Source organism: Micrasema longulum, unplaced genomic scaffold, assembly GCF_059751315.1.
Source record: "Micrasema longulum isolate JH-2025_06_02 unplaced genomic scaffold, ASM5975131v1 h1tg000849l, whole genome shotgun sequence".
Classification (NCBI taxonomy): domain Eukaryota; kingdom Metazoa; phylum Arthropoda; class Insecta; order Trichoptera; family Brachycentridae; genus Micrasema; species Micrasema longulum.
This window is the reverse complement of record NW_028278041.1, coordinates 184067-208215: the sequence shown is the minus strand read 5'-3', so window position 1 is coordinate 208215 and position 24149 is coordinate 184067. Positions and strand designations below refer to the sequence as shown.

Sequence of the window (24149 nt, the reverse complement as noted above, 5' to 3'; positions counted from 1 at the left end):
ATTATCATATTATTAAAAATAACAAGGATAAAGTGACATCTACACAACAATGCAGGTTGAGTAAGGTTAGCAAGGTACTGTACTGTATCTACTATTTTCAACAAAATGCCAGATTATGTTAAAAATTAAGACATATCACAAATTTTAACTATATACACAGTTTAAATTTGTGACATGTAGTAATTTTTAACGATTGTCTTATGGAAAAAATATTTATTATAGTCCTTAAAATATAGCATGATTAGAATGACAGTTGTCAGAAAAACTGACGACATAACTTTGTAGCAACGTCTAAGGAGTGATTTATATGGACACAAAAAAAAACGTTCGTATCTGGTATGTTGATTCATTTTTTTAATACAATGCTTGACATATAAATCAACATAAATATATAAAATCAGCAATATTTTGAGTTTGTCCAATTTTTTGTAGACAAGGACTGGATTCAACTCCCTGGGGAGCTGTTTATATTAACATATTACAACAGAGATGAAGAATATTTAAGAAAAGGTTATATAGAAGTCTAGGTATCTACAGGGCTTATGACCTGTCAATGGCTGGTTTAAGTGGCCACTTTACACACTGTGTAACATTCACCATTCTGCCTATATTTGAACATTGACAGGTCATAAGCCCTGTAGATGCCTAGACTTCTATATTACCTTTTCTTAAATGTTCTTCATCTCTGTTGTAATATTTTAATATAAAATCAGCTTTAAAACTAAAAAAACTTAAATAAACCTAATCATTAACGACGTTCTTACAAGGTTACATTATTTTGCAAAAATGTTAGAGATGGGACAAATTAATCAATGTAATTTGATCGAATAAAAATACAATTCATTTGATTATGTTCACGAAAAAAGTATATAGGTCTTATTTTTTCGTGAATAATTGTCGTAAACACACTTTAATAGGCTTGTTTTTGCGTTTTTAAATCAATTTTAGGAAACAGAGTTTCATGTTTGCATGAAAAAACTGATAAAATCGATTTAATCAGTGATCAGTAATTTCCCATCACTAACGAATTAGTTTGACAGATGTCATTCTAATCAAGGTATATTTTAAGGACTATGGTTATAGATACATATTTATTAGACGAAACGCTTGAATTGTAATTTTGCACCTATCATCTAAAAGCCCTCTAGGCGTACATAATAATTAAATAAATATACAGCATAAATGAGTATTTGGGTGATATTGGTGCATGGAAGTGACATGGAATATTTTAATCTGATTTTATTATACATACGATATCGCGATTTTTGATGTTTCCTGTTATAATTTAAATTATTGGCTTTCGACAAGTGCACATAAATGTGTACCGTAAAAGCATACACCTTGAGACTTGAATGTAATTTGAGACGAAACTTCTGCGGCACATAATATTACATGTGGTGTCATTGCTACTTAGTGGCACTGGCAGCGTCCTTCCAAAGTTTTTGCTTGTAAACTTTAGACAAAGTAAGTGGTATTTACTGAGAAATTGACATTGATTTTTAATTCAAATATAATTCTGAATTACATATGCCTCAAAACTCTATTATTAGTAAAAAAAAAAACTGTAGTGATGTAAATCGATTTAATAATACGATCTCGTGAGGCACTATTCCGGAAACAAGTCAACGCCATGTTTGACACTTTCGGCGTAGGTTGTTAGAGTGAAACTAAAAATTCCCAGAAATGAAAGCATTTTTTTTGGAAGGTAATTGAGACTATGTCTCAAATTAGGTGCACAAGTATCAATGATTAAGTTTCAAATTGTCTCAAATCTCTGCTGATAGTTATGTTTAATAATTAGGAGAAACCTCAATTATTTTATAATTAGGTACGACTACAGTCTTTATTTTATTACAGAAAAGTACAGTCTGTGAAGAAAGTGTATGCATTTTAATATTTGTTTATTGTTATAGCATTATACACGTCTCAAATTATAGTCTCAGTTTTGAGTTTTTGATTAGATTTATTATTTATTTGATGACGTTAGCGTTTTAAATTATATCATGCTTTTAAAAGCTGAAAATTTGTTTTATTTAATTTCTCTAGTTGTGCATGACATATTTAAAATATTATTATGGTTAAAACAGTAAAATGCTACACGGGGAACTACGACTTTCTTATTGTGTCTCATGTTTACAACAATTGCAGGTAAATTGAGACAACAACAAAAAAATAAGGATATTAATATATCCGCACATGTGGTATGCTTCTGTTACCTGAAACATAGGATCAAATTTGTGCTAAAATTTGAAAGCGTAATATTGAATATATTTTAAAGATATAGTCAGTTAAAGTTGAAAACTGTCTCAAGTTGTATTCTTTTACGGTATACATGCCTACATTGAAAATAAACTACTTCTAATGTTACAAAAATAATAAACGGCTGAAATACTGGATATAAAAAGGTTATACAAAGTTATTTCCTGAAACCTGGCCATTTAATTTGATATAAATTAAATTAATATATTTATCCAGAGCAGTGAAGAAAACAAGGCCGAAGAAGAAGATTTATTTGTATTATATCCGAATTTTAAACAAGGAGAATTCGTCAGTGTTTTATTAAAAATTTAAACAATAAACAGTTTATCACACACTACAACCGCAATGTTTATTTAATTTTAGGTACGTATGAAAATAAACAGAAACTGTCGATGTAATATATATTTTTAGGCTTAATCGATAATTTGTACTTCCTGTAAATTTTCCCCATAATGTAAAGGTTAAGTGGTGTGATTCAAGTTCACGTTTTATTGAAAGCAACATGCCTTCAACTACCGTAATAATTAAATATTAATATATTATGAACCCAAGTAAGTAATAATTTTTTTTTTTTTTATTGCATATCTGAACTCAAACAAAAACATTGTTCAAATCTATTCAAATACGAGTATATCAGTTTTCTTGGATGTATAGTTAATGAATTAATCTTGGCTCAGGTGTGCCTTTTCGTCAGATCAAAGCAAAGAAGGTTTATTCTGTGTGAATTGCACTAAATTTCCAAAATTACAAATAAAAAGTATATTTAAAATGACCCATATTGTATACAAAATAGATAAAAATTAATTTCCGTTAACACTAATTTATATTTTTGTAATAATTATGAGAAGACAATTTTTATTTTAACATGAATAATTAAAAGTACGCATGCACGTTGATGTCAAACAACTATTAAAATTTCATATATGAAAGAGTGCTGAGAAAAGTAGGGCATAAGCATGATACGTCACTTCCATTGTTTTAAATACATGCAAATATTTAATAGGACTTTATTTTAACTGTTCATTATAAAATACAAACAATTCAGAAAATAATATGTAAGCAATGACTTCACTATGAATACCGAAATACAATAGAGATGGAATACAATTTGTTTTAAATTAAATGAACAATATTTATTATGGGTGATAAAAGAATATTATTATTGTACTTTAGGTTTTTTTGAGAATCTTAGAACGACACTCACTTATTAAATCTTATAACGTTTCGAAAATAGCAACATTGATGTAATAGGTTAAACATCTATGGTCGAACTGTCAAGTGCCCAACTGTCAAAGTCAAAACATATTCAAAATGTCGCAATCGTTTTGTGTACGACAAAATAAACAAGTCATATTAATTGAAATTTGTCTCAAACGAGTGGAAAATTTTACACGGCTGATAAAATATATCACACTTAGGTTGTAAAACGTATAAATTAACATTAAAAAACTTAAAAATTAATGTAATTTATCTCAGTGATTGAAGAGGTCAGTTGGGGCATATTTTATAGATATTTTAGTCTGAACCGAAAACGAAAAGTTTTGTTGGTATCGTGTTATTTTAGAGTATTTTCAGTATTTTTAATATTCGTATACTTGTTGTCGTATTTTTATACATTTCTCAATTCCAATTTACTTTCAGGTAGCTACTGCCTACTGATATCAGAACCGGTGCCGGACCTTTATTAATTAAACAAATTGTGCATATGTTTTACTGTACAAAAATTATAATTACTAATTATTTGAAAAAGTCAATATCCGAATCTTCATTCAGTTAGTTTTAAGACTAAGATATTTCTAAACGGGTAAGTATAGAATTATAATCTACCAAAATAGCAATTACGAAATTGTGTAATAAGACAAGATGTTTAACTATAATTATAATATAAAACTCTCAACCACAATACACCAGAATCCCGTTTTATACAGGAGATACTTAAATTAGGAATAATGGTCGATAGGTTTCCATGTATAAAATTAAATTCAGAATATCAAAAGATAATTTAATTAGCTAATCGGATTGCGGTCCTGTGGGTAGTGTCTCGGACTCACGGTTCAAAAGTCCGTGGTTCAAAACCCACTCTACCCCAACTTGATTCCCATTTTCTAATAGTGAATTATTTACAACTCGTTGAAAATGGCCCTCAAAATCAAATATTTGGGTAAATCAAAAAAAGGTAAATATTTCTTTATTTAAAAAAATTACCATTAAAAAATGGTAACAAAGATTAATCACTATCAGACAATAGATGTACCAGTTTAAGTACATTTGATAGATCGTTTCATCACTTATCTATAGACTTCTGAATACCTATCTACCTAAGCCTACTGAACAGTAAGTTATACTTACATATATCGGAATTGTGTTTTTGGCATGCCACGATGAAATGCACTCGTGCAATTTTGCATCTTAAACCCAAAAAATCTTATTTAAAAAATAAGGTAAAATAAATAATTAGTGTAACCTTTGATGTGCACAAACTTATTCCTTCAACTATTGTAATCATGTCCAATGTTCAAGACAATAAAAATGTTATGATATAAAAGGATCAAACTTCAAACTTGTGATTTAGAGTCAGCTAGTCTAGCCAGAAAATAATTTAATATTGCAAATATTATGTAAGCTGACCGACCAATCATTAAAGTACAAAGTATAATTAGATTGATATTTTTCGTCGACAAATTAATCTTCATGTAAATTCATTGTAAGTAGATAATTAATAAGTTATGTTTTGCTTGAATAATATACTTAGTACTGTTCCTCTTGTTAATTTTACCAAATATACCTAACATCCTTTGCCAGAGATCTTTAGACTGGTTAACATTACGCAGAATTAAGACCTTTGTACAAATCATTATTTTTGGTATTTTCATTATAATTAATAAAAAGATAATGTTTCTTAAAAGGGTTGAGAGCACCGTAAGACTATCTCAATGCAATAAGGAAAGATTATTATAAAATATGGATTAGGAAATATTAATTTATCAGCCTGAAAATGCCTATCGGGGAGTGAGAGGGCTAATTGGTCACATAAACTAGTGGAAATATATATTTATTTAAAGTGAGAGTACTTATTTTATCAAATCAAACAGTTTCAGTAGGTAGGAAGAAATTGCGTCAAGACAATATACCCACCCTTATATGTATATAAACTGTCTACTTACTTTATTTATGATTACTAAAACAAAAGTTTTTATTATTATTTCGTGGGGTAATTACTATGACTAGGTAACTTCAAAGTCGGCATTTGTGAGTTATCCACTAAACACATTTTTTTACCTTCCTCCATGAATGCTACAAATAAGTGAGTTGTGATTCATTAAGATAGTGTTATGACGATTAAATGGATGACTTGTCTCATTGTAGCATTCATGAATGAGGATAAAACAATCAGTTTTTAGTGGGTAACTCATTAATGTTGATTTTGAAGTTACCTAGCTGTAGTTTGCGGTTTTATAACATTTAATAAATATTGACAAGTGAATAAAAAACTATAGGTTCGATTAACAGGTGCATTGGAATGATTGAGTTAGTATTTATGCGTAAGTACAGAGTATCAACAAATAGTATTAGGACAGATATTATTACGTATATTTTAATTCTAACCAAAATGAAATAAGTTAATCTGGCATATTTGTCGAAATAACAAATCAATAAAAGTTTAACTTAAATTGGTCTCAAAATTGGCATCCCAAAAGAGAAAATATAGTCCCACGATAATATAAAACAAATGACTAAAATTATGATAATTAGGTGATGGTTCCATGGTACTGTCACAGACTCTGGAACGCAGGTCTGCGGTTATTACATTTCCCTTTCTACAACAAAATTATTCCTGTTTTATATCAATTGATAAGCACCGTGGCGCAGTTTGTTAAACGGCTAACTGTGAAACTGGCATTGCGGGTTTGATTACCACCAGTTGGAAGAAAAATCCAATAAAGGTTTTTTTATCAACGCGGAAGTTCAGTGCTACGGGAAATTGGTTTTAAAAATATTTTCTTACACGCGGTAAAAATTAGAACATTTAATTGTACGGCGAATTTTATCCAAAATATATGTAAAAAATAATAAAAATGATTTTAATGAAAACAAACTTTTTTAATGATATCACAAGTTCTTCTAAATCAGCCAATAAAAGTGTTGTGAGAGATTTCTTGTTTCGGAAAGCCAACACACCAATCAGGACAACTCACCGAACTAGTGACGTCACGCGCAGTTTAATAAAAAAATTACAGAACTTAAAAAAATCGTATGATACATAAAAATGAAAAAAAAAATTTGAACATAGCTTGGTTTGATAGTCTATTAACCATTTTTAATTTTTAAAAACACGAAACTTCATCAGTTGTCTGAGTGTTGTGTATTTTTCATAACTTCCTTCTATATCCTCTCTTCTTACCTGCTGATAAGCCTCTAAGATAGAGGCTAAGTGGGTTATTGCCTTTAAAAAAACGTAGTTATTGAAGATAACATAGCTAAAAACATCTTCAAATTAAAATATTCAAGAAAAACCCAAATGTTCATTTAAAAAAAAAAAAAATTGGACAAATTTAGATTTTACTTTTTCTTGTAAAATAAAAACGATTCGGATACAAAATGCATTTAACCTGAACATTCAATATAAAATCGAATAACAATAAATATTATTTTATAATCAGTTATTCCTTGCATTTGGGATGGTAAAAAGAATGGTATGTCGCAATAAATGTCATGTTTCACGATTTCAATTCATTCATATTACTGTCAATTGACTATCAATAAAGATTATGAAGACATCCTCAAATCAAATAGATGCAAAACTCGTGCTAAGTAGTTGGACGCAAGTAAGTGGTTACTTTTAACAAAGCAAGAATTTTCATTCATTTTCACTAAAGATATCTCCCATATCAATGGCATGCATATCACTGAATAATCTTTCATGCTTCAGACAATTCAAAGTTTTTTTTAAAAAATATTTGCGTATTGTAATAGGCTCGATATCTTTTCTCGAATGGAATTTGATTAAATAACCTGTGGAATTTCTATTTGAATCTGATAGTAATATTTAAAATATAAAATAAATTAATAAGTATTGCTTTATGGTCAAGTAATAAACACATTTATTTTAAGCCTTGCAAGTGCGTAAGACAAATAATCAAATGATGGGGAAATGTAATTAGTCCAGATAAGATAAGTATATAATAACAAATAAATCAAAATTATATTAATATAACATGTTTTAAGTATATTGTATCATCGGCCTCGTGGTCTAATGGTCGGCGCGTTTGCCTACCATGCAAGAGGTCTCGGGTTCGATTTTCAACATTGTTAATATGAAATATTTATTTAAAAGGGTGTTTTCACTCTAGAATATTTTATAGCCCCTGGCCTGGTACCTGAAGCGTAAGACTGATCATCTTACCTTCATGTAACAAAAAAAATTATCAAGATACACTGCGATTGGTGTACCTTAGTTGCGGAAAGGGAATGATGATGATGTAAAGTTGAGTATCCTCGGCACGGGTTACCCCAGTGAGGACACATTATAATCTTGTGTTTTGTATAAAATAAGCCTAATAAATAAATAAATATGTTCGTATAAAAATTTAATGAGGGGGTAAATCAGCATTAAAAGAATTCTTAACAGTGCGGGAAAAATATGCTACATTTAGTGTTTTTTTTGATTTGTGATTTATTAAAATCTTAAAGATTTCAATGGGTATTTAAATGGTAATGTTTTATGACTTATTTTAGCAACACAACTGTCAAAGTTACACCATTAAAGTGGTGAATTACAGCACAGAACATTATATTATCGATAAGATCCAGGTAAATAACAGCGACGATCATGAAAAAAGGTTGATTACAAAGGTTTATGTTTTTAAAATCTTTAAAAACAAGTACAATATATTGATGGCTGTACAAGATGCAGGTATTTAAGAAACGAGAATATGTTAATAATCATGCTTCTCGTAATGAGCTTAGGTAATGGGCCAGGAAGCAGAGCATAATGCTCTGGAAAAAGGTACCTGGTCAGCACCACGCAAAGGAACTGGTTAAGGGGTACTCGCAATGGCTTGCTTTTGACCTAATAAAGCTTAGCTGAAATCAAGTTAGGGTTATCACTAGAGCATGGGCACTGCAGATTGCTACAATAAACCTTTCTGAAACTTTTCGATGTAGGTTCTGCAGTGCAGATGAGGAAACACTTATACAGATTTTATGTGAATGTGATGATTTATATCATGAAAGAAGTCACACCCTCGGGCGACTACTGGTTAAACCTGAGGATGTTAAAGAGCTCACCTCCTACCTAACAGCCCAATGCTTTACAGATCTGGGCTTGTAGGGGGAGATTCAGCAAAATGAGAACTCTCGCCTTCCACGCAGTAGCCAAGTTCTTTAAATAACTAAGCCTGGAGGGCGAGAACTATTCACGGGGACCCGTCACAATAGATCTTCACTTCCGCACAGACATCGGGAGCTTATATAGCACGACCCCACTTTAAAGAATAAGAATATGTTGACACCACACGTTGTGGTGTTTTATACTGTTTAATATTAAAAATATACATTACTTTTGTAATTTAAAAAGATATAAGGTGCTGTAATAATTTACCCAATATTTGAATTTTGTGTCCATTATCAATTATGTAGTTGGAAATAATTGTGTTAAAAATAAGATTCATGTTTTGGTAAAATGGGGAGCGAATTTTGAATTGTAAAAGTATAAATAAATAAAAACTAAATATTTTATATTTATTTCTAGATAAGAGGTTTCAAAAGATGTCCAATGGTTGGATGACTAGTTAGTGCAAAATTTAACTCAGCTCAAGAGATCGTTTAAGATAAGCATAATTTTCAATTTCATTGAGTTAAGATAAACAGCAAGTTCAAATAAGATTGTAAAAAAATTTCCCTTATCGAAAATCCATCAAATTCCAAGAAAATATATTCAGTATTCAGAAATGTTTATATCATTGAGAAATGTATATATCCGGGCTGGTATTCTGAACGGAATTGCGCGCTAAGAGATTGCTTTTTTAGCGTGTATTTAGTACGTACATACGCGTTACAAGTGTTTTCTACGCACGTGTTTGTGTTCAGGAAACCACTCCAGATTGATATTTAATTATCCTTCAAAATATTATTTTAACTATCAAAAGATTTCTTAATAGGTGATTTCATATAATTGGTATCAATAAATACTGTAATATTATTTAATTTTTTTAAATATTTGTCCCAGTAAATGTACAAAATAATCTTCGAGGACTGAAATTTGTTATTTTTAAGTGATGTAAGGTGCTATAAAGGTGTACCAGAAGACGTTAATTTAATTACTAGAAGTAAAACAATGGACAGAAGTGTTATTCTTATTTTTTATTAAATGGACTATTAATATTACTTTATCGTAACTAAATGAATAAGTACGTAAATAAATAAATAACTTAAAGCCAGCTTGATGGGTTGTCTTAGAGCAGCAGAATTCGTTTTCTAAAAATAAAATTGGTAAAAATCTTTGAATCACTACTTTTATATGAAATTGTTTGCAAGTAGGTTATTGCACATATTGACATTGTGTGATTACTTTAAACCCAGTTGTAGATGTCCCCAAAACCTTTGCAAACATTTTTGCTTTGGATATCGCAAAATTAAAAAGGAAACAAGGTTTTAAAACAACCTTTAAAACAAATATTTCACATCTAATATAAAATAACATTGCAGGCGAATTCGCTAACTATTCAAGTACGAGAAGTACTTATCTCTACTCGAGCAGACCGTTTGTGTTAAGGGAGAGAGTTCGTTTCACTTTTTTTTTTAATATTTCTTATTTTACATTATTTTTACCTAAAAGTAGTGATCGAGTGAAAAATGCTCATCCAGGACTCTTGAGTCTATTTCACACACAGAACTGTATTTAAATACTTTTAAAAATTGTCCATTACAAATACTTATTTAAATAAGTAAGCACCACAACACATAATACAATAAAAAAAATTGCACTTGTTCCTCTTCTTTTGAAATCTTAAATAATACTGGTAAAGTTGCACTCGAATATTAAATTAATTAGTATTTTTTTGTCATTTAATACTCAACTAAATAACATATCGTCACCCTAACTTGTAAAAAAGTCTACAAATGATATTTTGACATTTTCTGATAGGACTTCAAATAATCTGTGTTTAAATCTTGTAAATTCGTAGTGTTTAATTTTTTTATTTGAATATCGAAAAATAATTTTGTTACCATTCGCCACTGAAGTAAAAACTGTTTTTACTCTCCCCTGAACAAAAGTAAGTTTGGGACTTACGAGTTTTACAAGTTAGGCCGAAGATATAAATAATGAATGAAACTAAAATGCATTTATCCATTTAAAATTACTTACAAATATTATTTAGAAAACACGTTTTTTTTTATGTAAACCACTCCATCAAAAAACTGTGCACAAAAAAGCGAAATTTTATGAATTAAAATTATTTGCCAAACATTTAAAACTTTTTGTAAAATTTCAATTAGCCGGAGTTTATTGGATGAATCGGCATTCAGTTAGTAAAACTTATTAAGTAAATAATTATATAATAAAAACTTTGTTATTAGTGTTACAAACACTTATTCTTTTCAAATGACAACTATAATTTTGGCAGAGCACTCCACCCATGGATGATACAAAACAATATTCAAATATAATAAATGTTCAACACAATAATAAAGTTTTTATTATATCATAATTTAGCTTAGATCAAATACTGGATGAAGGCAATGATGGCCAATATATAAGATATAAAAACAACTTAAGGTTTCCAAACAAATTTAACATTCTCGGGCTGCGACCAATAACAAGAGTATACTCAAGTAACCGTGCATTTACTATTTTAACATGTGTAACCTCACTACATAACATGAACAAACGTGAATATGAAAATATTTTACTTCGTTATTATCATTAATGGATTGAAAATGTAAGTAATATATTATAAGTTGATTGACCCCTATAAATATTTTTTGCAAATTAATTTAACGGGCAATTATTAATTATTTAAATGCTTCCTTTGGGTACTTAAATCAAATAAAAAATCTGATTAGTCTCAAAAATTAATAATCATCAGACCGTATGGCATCCAAGCTTTCCCACTCTCATAAGGTAAACTCAGTTTATGTGTTAGCCGTAGGGAAGTGGTGAGATGTTTACCTATTTGTTTTTAAACATTTAAGTTTGTTTTTTATCATTGAAATTAAGTTCATTTTGATCTGCTCTCGAGTTGTTTAAATTTTATAACATGCCATTATTCTAAATTTGAATAATTCAAGCAAGATTAAGAGTGAAATTGGTAGTGTTGTTCACCTTAACTTGCCCACATTCAGGCCAATTTTTAGATAGTCTAAAATAATTATTCTGAAACTGATTAACATAAATAATAATAACATAGGCAGTAAGTGTGCACTGATATGTCCTCCCACTGAGTAAAACTTGTTATTTTAAATAAGTATTACTCTATAACTATGTTAGGAAACGAAAATATGAGAGCACATCAACATTTAAATGCAATTTGATCTTTATTTCATTTTATTTTTTGCACCACAGTAAGATTAAGTGGCCCAAGTGAAGTAATCAATGATGCAGAACACCCTGGGTTGAGAAAACGTTAAAAATATATTATTGATGTATTGAGATCTTACTGGAAATCGAGCCTGGAACCCCGTACATAAGACAAGCGCCATTTTAAATTAATTGAGTATCTAATCATCTATTAAATCGAAATTTATTGCGACTGAGAGGTAAAACAGTTTTAAGAAGGGAGTATGGAAGGAACAGATGGAAGAGCTGAGGAAATATGGATGTTAAACATGGGCAGAATGGTGAATGTTACAGTGTGTAGTGGCCACTTAAACCAGCCAATGAAGAATCATAAGCCCTGTAAACGCCTTGATTTCCGTATTCCCTTCTAAAAAATGTTTTCCCTAGGGAGTGAAATCCAGCTTTGTCTACACACATTTAGACATACTCAAAATATTGTTGATACATTAAATCGAAGGGTCAGTCACCAAAAAAAGTTGCATTTTTGTCAAAGTGGACCAAATTTGTTGCTTGAAAGTGAGATAAAACAACTTGTTTTGACTTTTTTGACAAAACATAACTATGCTTTAACTTTTTGTGATGCATCTGGCTCTAAGAAAATAATGAAATAAGGTTGAATATTTTTGTCCATTTGAAATGAAGTAGAAACATTTTGTAGCAAAGTATCCATGTTTATTATAACTACTATCAAAATAAACAAGTTTCTGAATAGATAGCCATAATAGCATACCTTTTGATAAAAGCAAGTTCATAACAGCGCGAAGGTCAACAAATGAAACGCAAAGGTGAACTTTTCATAGCCACCAAATTAGCTGTAGATTGTCTCGTAAAATAAATAAATTAAGGAGTTTTCTATATTCATACTGCCACTTGTAATGATGAATAATTGATTTACTTCCTCTATGGACATTTTGGCTTCTGGATTATATGCAAATTAACACATAAAGAGAGAAAAATGGTTTTAGTATTATTTTCCACGTAAGAGGCATGGCAAACACCTGGTCACATGTCATTAAATGTGTTTACACACATTCCGAGCCTACAGAGAATATATACTCACAACACCACAACTTGAGTTCTATCCCTGTATCTCTATGTTGCAACAATACATTTGTGGTTGTTATCAGTAGTAATATGATGGACATGAGATTTCTGCATCAAACATTGTAATGTTTTGTAGTAAACCTACTTAAATGCTTATAAATTTTCTATTTCTGATTTTATACGAGCTGATGAATTTGAAAAAGTTACCATAACGAATCAGGTGTGATTGGTTCTAATGAAAAGTGTTAAATTATCATTTAAGAGGCATAAAAATGCCTTTGATTAGCTTAATGCTTGAATTTTGTCTGTTATGTAAATATTATGTAAATCTGCCTCGATAAACTTATCACCAATACTTGTTTTGTATCACAAGAGCAATTTTTATGTTGAAATAACATCAGCTTAAGGTAGTCACGTAGATCACCTTGAATCTTCATTCCACCATAGATTATACATTCAAAATACAAGTCTCGAATGCTTTTTACCTACTAGAACTTGATTGCATATTGCAGTTAAAACGGCCATGTGAAGGGCTCATAATATTGCAACAAGTATTCAGTAAAAATTGACTTTAAATCCCACTCATAAAAGGATTAAACATTCTATGATTTAGAGTCAAATTGTGTATTAATATTGTAATTTAATGAAGTGAGTATATAGATGTAGAGAAACCCCTTCCACATCAATAAATATAGCGAAAAGTTAGATTTTCTAATAATAATCGGGAGAAGGTGTTTAGATGGAATGAGAAATAAAACTTGTAAATAATTATTCAAGCATATATCGTATATTCAATGTAATCATGACTAATAAACATTGGGAACACAATGATAATAAAAATATATACAAATTAACCATGCTTCCTTCATTGTCCCGCTACTATTTATGATAATACAACACAATTAATAAATTATTCTTACGACATAGTAAATAATTGTACAAGAAAAAGCATAAATACTGATTGCTTTTGATTTCTTATATATTCCTGAGAATGACACTATAATGGCATTTTAGAACTAAATATGTATAAATATTATACTTAACGTAAGCTCCCAGAAAACTGAGACAAAACGATGGAAAGAGGAGATATTTAGGGATAATACCCCAAATACTGGGAGAAATTCTTCTGATGAAAAAGCTTCTATTGCATATTATTACCACTAAAATTTACATATCAAGAATACCAAGTACTATAAAGTAAACGTTTGTCCAAAAATATTTACAGGAAGATGGCAACAGATGATTCTAAGGCCTGATATAGCCGATACTTTGAACAAAATTAACATTAATAACAAAACGAGATATCCTTAAACACATTGTAATGTCAAACTATAAAAGTGAATTGGCCATAAAGACATCCCTGTGGCGTGCAGCACTGCCGATGTGCGAACTAAGGATAGCCTCCACTAGTCTAATACCGGGTACATGGCACGTAATACGCAGTACCAGCGAGGTCGTCTTCAGTCGCTGTCGCGGGAGTGTTACACGCCCTTAACAGAAAATATGGAATCTAATAAAAATCTTAATATTCCTAACAATCATTCTCTCACAGAGATAAAGGTATCTATTCAGTTCGGATAGAGACAAAATAAAATATAATTCTTACGTGTCTATACTTTGTTTTTGGTTTTCTATTTGTTAAAGTTAATCTCGCACCCTATACGTAGGTGCGGAGATGTGGAGGAACACACGATGAGACATTTTGAAACCAAAATTGAAAGAATGTAAAAACAGATTACATACAAAGAAACCATAATGGAGAGATAAATCCTTCCTCAGATAGTCATCCATCGAACAGTGGCACGAGCCCGCGGAGCCTCACTATATATTCAGATCACACTTCATTGCACTATCCCGGCTTAGGGTACTCCGGGGCCCCATTATGCCACTCCCAACTCCCGACCCACGTATTATTAGACCATGATATTTAGGGCACATATGTAATCACAAATCTAAGCGCCGCGGTAAGGTGCGAGGATTATCCTAACTCTCCGATATTTAAACCCTGCAAACCTTCGCTCCCGGTAGTTGGACTCACCCCTTCAGATTGATAATAAAAAAATATTAATTCACCGATCGTTCTCGACGGGTAATTGGTAGGAATCGGCAACGTAGCGCAAATATAAACTAGAGTCTATTAATAGGGTTCAAGGCAACATACACGACGCTCCTGGCTGGGGGCAGGGAAATGGTAATGGAACCACTCGGTAACAAAACACAACTATTTCCGGCGAACGTCCGTACGATCCTGTAAAACCAAACACTAACGTAGTGGCCAACTGTCTGTATCCGCAGCGCGGACACGCGCCAGCACTAGCCAGGAGATTCCACCCCCACATCACGAGTTTAGTCCGCCACGAGCCACATGCTCAGAACTCGGCGAACTCCTTGGCACACTTCTCCGTGGACGAGATGCGCAGCGCCTCCTCCTCGTAGTCGTCAAAGTTGCTCGTGTCACCGGGCCCCTTGCAGCGCGGGATGAAGGGAGCCTCGATCTTCTTCTGGAATACGGCGATCCAGTCCGTAGATGCGAACCACTTGTGGCCCTTAATGTCGTTAACTCCCGAGCGCAGGTTCCCGTAGCGCTTGGTAAGGTCCACCTGGAGTAGGTTACGGAGGAGGTCCTTGAGGTCGGAGCCAAAGTGCGAGGGGAAGCGCACTTTGCCTGATACGATCTTTTCGTAGATCTGGATAGGTTGGTCCGCAAAGAAGGGCGGGTAGCCCGCTGCCATTTCGTACACCAGTACGCCGAGCGCCCACCAGTCCACGGCCTTGTTGTAGCCTTTGGACAGGATAATCTCGGGGGCTAGGTACTCTGGAGTCCCGCACAGCGTCCACGTGCGGCCCTTGACGCGCTTGGCGAAGCCGAAGTCCGTCACCTTGAGGTAGCCCTGCGAGTCGATGAGCAGGTTCTCCGGCTTGAGGTCCCGGTAGATGAGGTCCAGGTAGTGCAGGTATTCGAAGGCCAGCACGATCTGCGCGGCGTAGAAGCGCGAATGCGGCTCCGAGAATCTGCCAACCTTGCGCAGGTGAGAGAACATCTCGCCACCGGGAACGTATTCTAGAACCATGTAGAGGTTGGAGTTGTCTTTAAAGTGGAACTTCAAGCTCACCAAGAAGGGAAAGCTGATCGCTTGAAGAATCCTCTTCTCGTTGAGTGTGTGTTCCACTTGTTTCAATTTAACCACTTTTTGTTTGTCGAGTATTTTCATAGCGTAATATTCTTTAGTGGGTTTATGTTGCACTATCATGACTCGGCCGAACGATCCGGTTCCGAGCGTCTTGATGCGCTCGAAGTCCGTCAGTCCGGCTGTATTGGTCGGGTTCTTCTTCCATTTGTCCTCGAATTCCTCCTTGGCTTGGTCGAGGAACTCCTTGACGCTCTCCGCGGCGTCCACCTTCTTGTTGGCCGTGGCGGCATTATTGCCCATGGTGGGTGCCGTCGGCGGGTCCAGGGCTCTCGATGTGCGGATGCGAGCCGCTCTCGGCACCGATCTGCGACACACAAGGGCGGCCGAAGCGAAAACTTATTGGGCGCGTCAACACAGCCCTAGCGACGGTGTCGACATCTTGCTTTTCGGATTTCTCACTTTAACGACACACAAATTCGCAGCAAAATAAAAAAAAAACTACCGAACGTAACGCGGATGTATCACTCTCGAGACGTTCGCTAAAATGGCTTCCCTGGCCCGGATTTTCAACACGAACGCGACAGTCGAGAACAGACGGGTCAATTAATTCAAGTTTCCAAATATTGCTACTGGTGGCAGCACCTGTCGAGCGAGTGCTGCCGCGGCGGCTATAAACTGAACTCCGCGTACAGAAATCGATACTTTAGCAGTTTGACCAACAGCTAAAATACATCAGTTTAACCAACACTATAAAAAGCTAGATAATGGTGCCAGTGAGAAAAACTGCGGTAAAATGTACCATATATAAAAAGTAAGAACTTTATAAAGAAAATCGATAATCTTTATATTAAAAATACATGCTTTTATTTCCGTTCTCCAGCAACGAAACACTTTAAAGGCTTTTGAATTGAGAATCAATACTCAAAAGTTATTTGATATTTTTAATGAGTTATAAACACAATGCCATGGTATTTTATTGCAGGATTAATAATTCATGTTGATTCTATGTATTACCCATCAAAACAAATATTTTTTGTTCTAATTTAATATTTATAAGTAGATTTATCTATATTCACAATATTACAATAATTGTATTTACGATTATATAATTAGATACTAGCATTTCATTCAATACGCCTGGGACACAGCAATAGGCATAACCTAAGAGAAAATTTTCCACTGGCATAGCGCACGGCATTCGGGTTATTGGACTTTCAATTTCAATAAGTTTAACAATAATTTTAAAATTCTATCTACTTTTTTATATTACACACAGGTTAAATGTTATTTATTTGTGATTACCTACCTAAGCTAGGTGATTAAACGAAAATTTAGTTGTTAGATAAATAAACTTGTAAATATATTGAGATCATATTTAATAGTTGTATTTAATTAGGTCTATTTAAATCCATTTTAAAAATACGTTTTACTAACTATATGTTACATCAATACAAAAATATAAAATGATGTATCTATAACATAAACGTGGAAGTAGGAGGTAGGTACGTTTTCAAGTATTCATTTGTATTATAACTGACTCTAGTCTAGTATTTAATTTGTTTTTGTTTACTCATTATTATTTTTCTCTACCGAAATTCGGATTTAAAAAATAAACAATAATAACAGTCACACCTTATGGCAACCAAACAATATTCTGCTTGGTATCGATTTTTTATTTTTAAACAAATAAACCATCACCCCGTATTCTCGTAGGGGTGAGTAGACAGAGAGGATAGAACGCTGCACTACTCTGTTTTTTTTTGCATAAATATCTCGCTTCCTTTACATTCATAAATATTCACATTATTCCAACTTTTGGCATCTCCGTCATCAAATATTTGTCAAATATGGTCCTTCTTTATATTATTTCTCGGTCTTTTTTGTTTTCTGCATCCATCAACATTCGCATCTTTTTTTTAGTCGGTCTTTCGCTTTTTATTCGCTGATTCATTTCAAACGAACGAAGCACAGTTTTCTTGATTTATCAACACCTATAAAATAATGCTAGTCTTAATTTTGCATAGGTACAGCATGGATCTCGACACTTGTGCACTTATCGTGTATACAGTTATAATACACATTTGTATACTATCATCCTTGTTAGCGTCGGTACGACGGTACCAGAACTTTATCGTGAACTGCTAATATCGCCTTCTGTGACAAACATTTGTTTACCAAAGTTGGTTTCTGTGCGACGTTCACACCGTTCCCAGCACTCACCCTCCTTCCAAATTAATTTTCTATACATCCATCCCTAATTTTTCGTGGCGACGGATAAAAAAATATACACAACGTGCTCGGCATTCAAACCTTATTTTCGGAAAAAAATAACGGATGTCTAATTTTTATTGCAATGGTTTTACATAAAGTGTTAGTTTTAAATGGTGTTACCTGATACGTGAAATCACACGGGAAACCGTATTGAAATAATCAATACTCTAAGTGTGTACAATAGTAGGAAGTAGGAACACTTGCGGGTACCTACTTCTTTCGTCCTTAAAATCCATACCCAAGAAAATATTTTTAGGTTAATAGGTTCCAGAAAGTATCTACTTCAAAAAATGTCCCCTTGTAAAAAAAAATAATAGCAAAACAAATATGACAAATGATGCTTAAATGCAGACACATAATCAAAGACGATGATGATTTTTTTAAATAAATGAATAAAATTATTGTTACAGAGATAGTATTCTGCTCTCTTAGAGACATTCTGGATATAGACACTCTCAGAAGTGTGCAGTTTGCTCTATTTCAATCCACTGCAACCTATGGAATAGATGGCTGGGGGGGTTGTGCGGCATCCATCTTAAAACCTCTCATAATTTCACAAAAATCATTATTGAGAACAATCTTCCGACGCCCTCCAACATACCCGTTATTCAATAAGAAGAAACAGTTGATCCAATTCATAAAGGTGCTAGATATGAGACAACTGTATCTAAAAGAAGCACTTACATACTTCTGGTCGAACAATAAGGAGAGATCTCAGCAAAATGTTAGTACGAGATTTTCCCAGAGCAAGAATTATGTCATACCCTAAACCCGTACGAATTTTTCTCTGACAAAATTAATTTTCCCTCTTTTAGTTTTCCCAGAGCATGAATTATGTCATACCCAAAACCCGTACGACTGCTCAGAGACATCTCTCATTTATCGCACCAAGAGTGTTTAATATTTTGGAAGAACGTATTAAGCTCTCAAGGACAAAAATTATTTTCAGGAAAGGAGTTAAGGACTGGATTTTCCTTAGTGGGAGGGATTTGAGTGGGAAACTCTTTAATGATTTTCCAAATATGTATTTTTTACTAAACGTACACCAAATATTTGAGTTTGCTGTTTACCGTATTGATGTATCATAATATATCAATTCAAAAAAATATTATCATGCCTCTGATTCTAAGTAATATTTATTTGTTCCAACTCAACACAGGACTTTTGGTATCACGGCGTTGGGACTTATGTCTCAAAAAACGTGTAATAAACTGTTTATAAGTAAATATATAATATTTGCAAAACATGTTGAAAATAATTAAATAATCGTTTTTCGGTATTAATAATAAATTAATTACTAAAATAAATTCCAAATAAATTGAACCGCAATAATTTTCGATTCAATTTTTGTTCTTTTGTATCGTGTCGCGTGTTTACTACAATTGAAGTATTCATTTGTTCATGGAATGCAAATTTAGTTCACAGTTCATGGACTATAATTAAATTTAAATCGTTAATGATACTTAATAACTTTTATTTGAATGTATGAATTTAAACGCACACAAGTGAAATTACGAACTAATGGACGTGTATGTACAGAAAAACTCAAATTAAAATATATTTTTAAGAGTGCACTATTTTTCAGATCACTCATTACTTCAGTATGAGATTATTGGGTATGGAGTAGCATATAATAACACAATTAACCCATCAAAAGTAATGAAAAGAACAACAATTAAGTAATACTAAAAAAGTACCAACTTTCTCAACAAAAACACTTCGCATTCGTTTTTCCAAATTCCTAACGTAGATAATAGTTACAGAAAAAAACAATTATTAAGTTACAATATTTGAGTTTGTCAAAATGTTTGTAGACAAAAGACTGGATTTCACCCCCTCGAGAGTCATTAAGATTAACAAATTACAACAGGGATGGAGGTTAATTTTTTTCAACTTTTTTTTAGCTGTCAAAATCCCAAATAAAATGAAATAAAATGAAATAAAATGAAATAAAATGAAATAAAATGAAATAAAATGAAATAAAATGAAATAAAATGAAATAAAATGAAATAAAATGAAATAAACTGAAATAAAATGAAATAAAATGAAATAAAATTTGACATTTTTTTACATAAAGTACTTGTAATACTTATATCTACTATTAAATCAATGTAAGTCCCCCTCCAAACACAATAGCTTGACTTTTTTGGAGAGGAACAGCATTTAAATTAAAAAATACAAAACTTATATGTATTGTAATAAAAACTCAAATAAAGGTAACTTAATTGTATGTCATATATTAAATAAATAAATAAATAATTTTGAATTATTCGTAAAGAAACATTAAACATAACAAGTACCTGTATATCATCATCATTCCCTTTCCGCACCTAATGGTGCATAGGGAACTGCATTGGTATACCAATCGCAGCGTATTTTGATCATTTTGGTTACATGAAGGTAAAATGATCAGTCTTACGCTTCAAGTACCAGTCCAGGAACTATGCAATAGTGTAGTGTGAAAACACCCTTTTTAATAAATATTTCATATTAACCATGTCGGGAATCGAACCCGAGACCTCTTGCATGGTAGGCAAATGCGCTGACCATTACACCGCGAGGCCGAAAGATAAGATCAATCAATACCTATCCAAGATAACATTAATCAATAACCAAATTGTAGAAACACAATTTTTTGGCATCTCAACAGGTCAGGAAGCCCAATGCAACGGCTTGAGAAAAATCACACTTTCGATTTGGTAATCGAATCTGGAACCCTCCGTTCATGAATCAAGCGCCTCAGCTTTTCACCTTACACCACAAGACCGCCAAAGTTAAATTTTAATATTGAAGATTGTAAATGATTGCTAGTAAAAAAATGTCGCTCTAGTTAGGCGTTTAAATGGTACCGATAGGATCGACCCACTCTACACCACCATGGTAAAATAATATTACTTTAAAAATCATGTAAAAACTGCGATGGAAACGTTACAAAAGCAAATTTTTTGGTTATTTTAAATTAAATATATATTTTCAATTATTAGTTTTGCTTCTTTTTATTATTAATCATTTTATATAAGTATGTATATTTTTTAAAAATCCACTGTTTTATATTTATTTCTTCTTTCAACTATTAACATATTACAACGGAGATGAAGAAAATTTTAGAGGGATTACTTTCTCACTGTTATGCGGATGACCAACAAATCTATTTTTACTGCTCTCCTCAAGATATAAACAATTTAAAAAATCGTGTGTCTCAATGCATCCAAACCGTCAGCAACTGGATGTCATCAAACAGACTCAAACTCAATCCATCTAAAACTGAGCTTCTATTGACAGCGACAAAAAAGCGACAACACCTTTTAGACCAATCTCCAATTTCAATCACAGGTTGTGATCTTACCCCTAGTACAAATGTTAAACTACTGGGTGTTCATTTAGATTCAGATCTTTCTCTTCATTCTCAGGTCAATAAAACGGTAAGTGCTGGTTTCTTCCATCTCTGACAGATCAAATCCGTGCGGAGAAATATTCCTATAGATGCAACTAAAGCTCTTGTAAATGCTTATGTCGTTTCGCGTCTAGATTACTGTAATGGAATATACGCAAATCTCCAAAAATATCAAACTAATAAACTTCAAGCTGTTTTCAATGCAGCAGCAAGGCTTATTACGGGAGTAAAAAAATATTCTCACATCTCGCAACATGTTCGAGATTTGCACTGGTTAAAAAGTCCAGAGAGAATATAATACAAGCTGTGCTGGACAGTATTCAAATCCCTTTATGAAATGGCTCCAAAATACCTATCGGACCTTTGTATAAGGGAAAATACATGTCAAAGAAAATCTACTCTTAGGTCAGCATTTGATTCAGGAAGAGGAAAACTTGTTGAAATCCGGCGCTCCCCAAACACTAGATTTGGAGATCGTGCTTTTGCCGCCGCCGGCCCCTCTGCCTGGAACCAATTGCCTTCAGACTCACGAATCATCGACAGTCCCAGTCAGTTCAGATCCCAACTAAAATCCCACTTCTTTGAACTATTATACCCTCAATTTTTAATCTGGAAATATAATGTATCACTTAAGTTTAGTTATAATATAAGTTTATATATACAATTGTAAAGCGCCCTTGAGGTGATTTTTTACAAAAATGGCGCTATGTAAATCAGCCAAATAATATTATTATTATATTAAGGTAATATAGAAGTCTAGGCATCTACAGGGCTTATGACCTTGATGATTTTTTTAATGATATAAATCCACTCGGCATGATAAAATAACATAGGGTAAAATAAAATAAATAAAATAACATTTACATACAATTTTGTACATTTTTTTTCTTCTCATTCCTAAAATTATCGACAAATATCAAGCAATATTTTATTGTGAAGGTGACTGGTGACTAGAAGAAAATAATATTATGTAATAAAAATATAGTAAATCTAATCGGTAAATATCTAACTATTTATAAACTTTGAATAGTTGTGTCCATTTGCAATAGTAAACAAGGTCATTGATATTATATGTTCCATTTAGCTTGCCTAGGTAGGTTCCAACTAATAATACTATCAGAAAATCGTGACTCCATAATTTTCTCATTACGAGATATACGACGCATTTGAGATAAAATGCAGTTATAAAACCAATAGCGTGTGCATTGTATTGAAAAAAATATTTAACCTTTGAAAAAAGTGCAACATGTAGTATTGAAATTTATTACAAAAAGGGGGAAAAATATTTTTGAGAAGGGAACATTTATTTATTTATTTATTAAGGAAATCATTCAGTCTTTACAAGGTAAAAAAAAACAATAAGAAAGTAAGACCAATCACAGATTTCACACTAATTTATTACGACTGCAGGAGAGAGGAGAAAAAATAATATGATTTTAAAATATATATAAATATAAACATTATATAAAAAGTACATAAAAGGAAGAAGACATTGTATAGCTCCATGTATACTTTCCTCCCCTCTCTCTCTGCTTCCATGAACATTTACATTTGTTAGTAAAAATTCACAACCAACAATAATGAATTAGATGCAGGGAGTAGATGTACATATGAATAAGTGAACATTAAGAGTTGGAAGTTAAAAGTCAAAATCAAAATTAATGAATGAAAACTAAAAGATAAAATTTAAAGTCAAAGTTAAAAGTTTAGCAGGAGATAAATTATCCAAGTCTAGTAATTTAAAAATCTTACATGTCATTGGGAGGTTTTGTTTTTAAAAAAATTATACAATAAATTTATATTTGTATATTTTTTTTACAAATACACACATTACATAATAATAACAACGTATCCCTTACTCTATAAGGCCAAGAGCCTTGTGTTAAAGCTGGGATACAACACAGTAATGGAACGTGAAAGCATGCAAAAATAAATATTATTACATAAACATACAGGGTCAAAGCACCAATGAATGACCGTTTAAGGTTCAGCTTATAGTGAAATCCACATTAAAGGTATAAATTTCTTATATAAATAAAAGACGAGTGATACTTTAATCCACAAATTTGGAATATCCAGTGACCGGTTTCATCGCTTTCGCGACATATTCGAGACTGGTATCTTTATTAAGGAGTTCAATGTATTTATACAAAACAGAGGTAAGGATAGGTAATTCAAAATCATATGAAAGTAAATTAAATAAAGTTATTTTTATCTTAAGGATCATTATCAAAACTTTTTCGGGTTAACTAATGAGTTGATATATTGCTATTTTAATGAGTTCAAGTATTTTATTTTTAGTGTCCTATCCTTCGTGAGTGTGATTTTTGTCAATTATGATTTCAAAAAACAAAGGGTAAAGGGTCATTAGTAAAAATATATTACACAGGGGTAAAATAATGGAGAATGCACGTGTGTTATCTGATCATTAAGTAATTCTAGGTCGGGTTTATTTTTTAATCGATTAATTTCGAGAGTTTCTAGTTTGTCA

General features: G+C 32.2%; 1 protein-coding gene and 1 long non-coding RNA gene across 2 annotated transcripts; one reads left to right on the top strand and one right to left on the bottom strand.

The window, feature by feature from the left end:
- Window positions 1-2827: 2827 nt before the first annotated feature.
- On the top strand, window positions 2828-9505 carry LOC148278637 (uncharacterized). The gene is made up of 3 exons (XR_015823133.1): window positions 2828-3746; window positions 3901-4063; window positions 9011-9505. It is a non-coding gene; the product is annotated as an uncharacterized LOC148278637 (long non-coding RNA).
- A 4122-nt stretch (window positions 9506-13627) lies between these two features.
- On the bottom strand, window positions 13628-16570 carry Pka-C1 (Protein kinase, cAMP-dependent, catalytic subunit 1). The gene has a single exon (XM_088231116.1). The coding sequence runs from the start codon at window positions 16291-16293 to the stop codon at window positions 15232-15234; it is 1062 nt and encodes a 353-aa protein (XP_088087242.1). The 5' UTR covers window positions 16294-16570; the 3' UTR covers window positions 13628-15231.
- Window positions 16571-24149: the final 7579 nt, after the last annotated feature.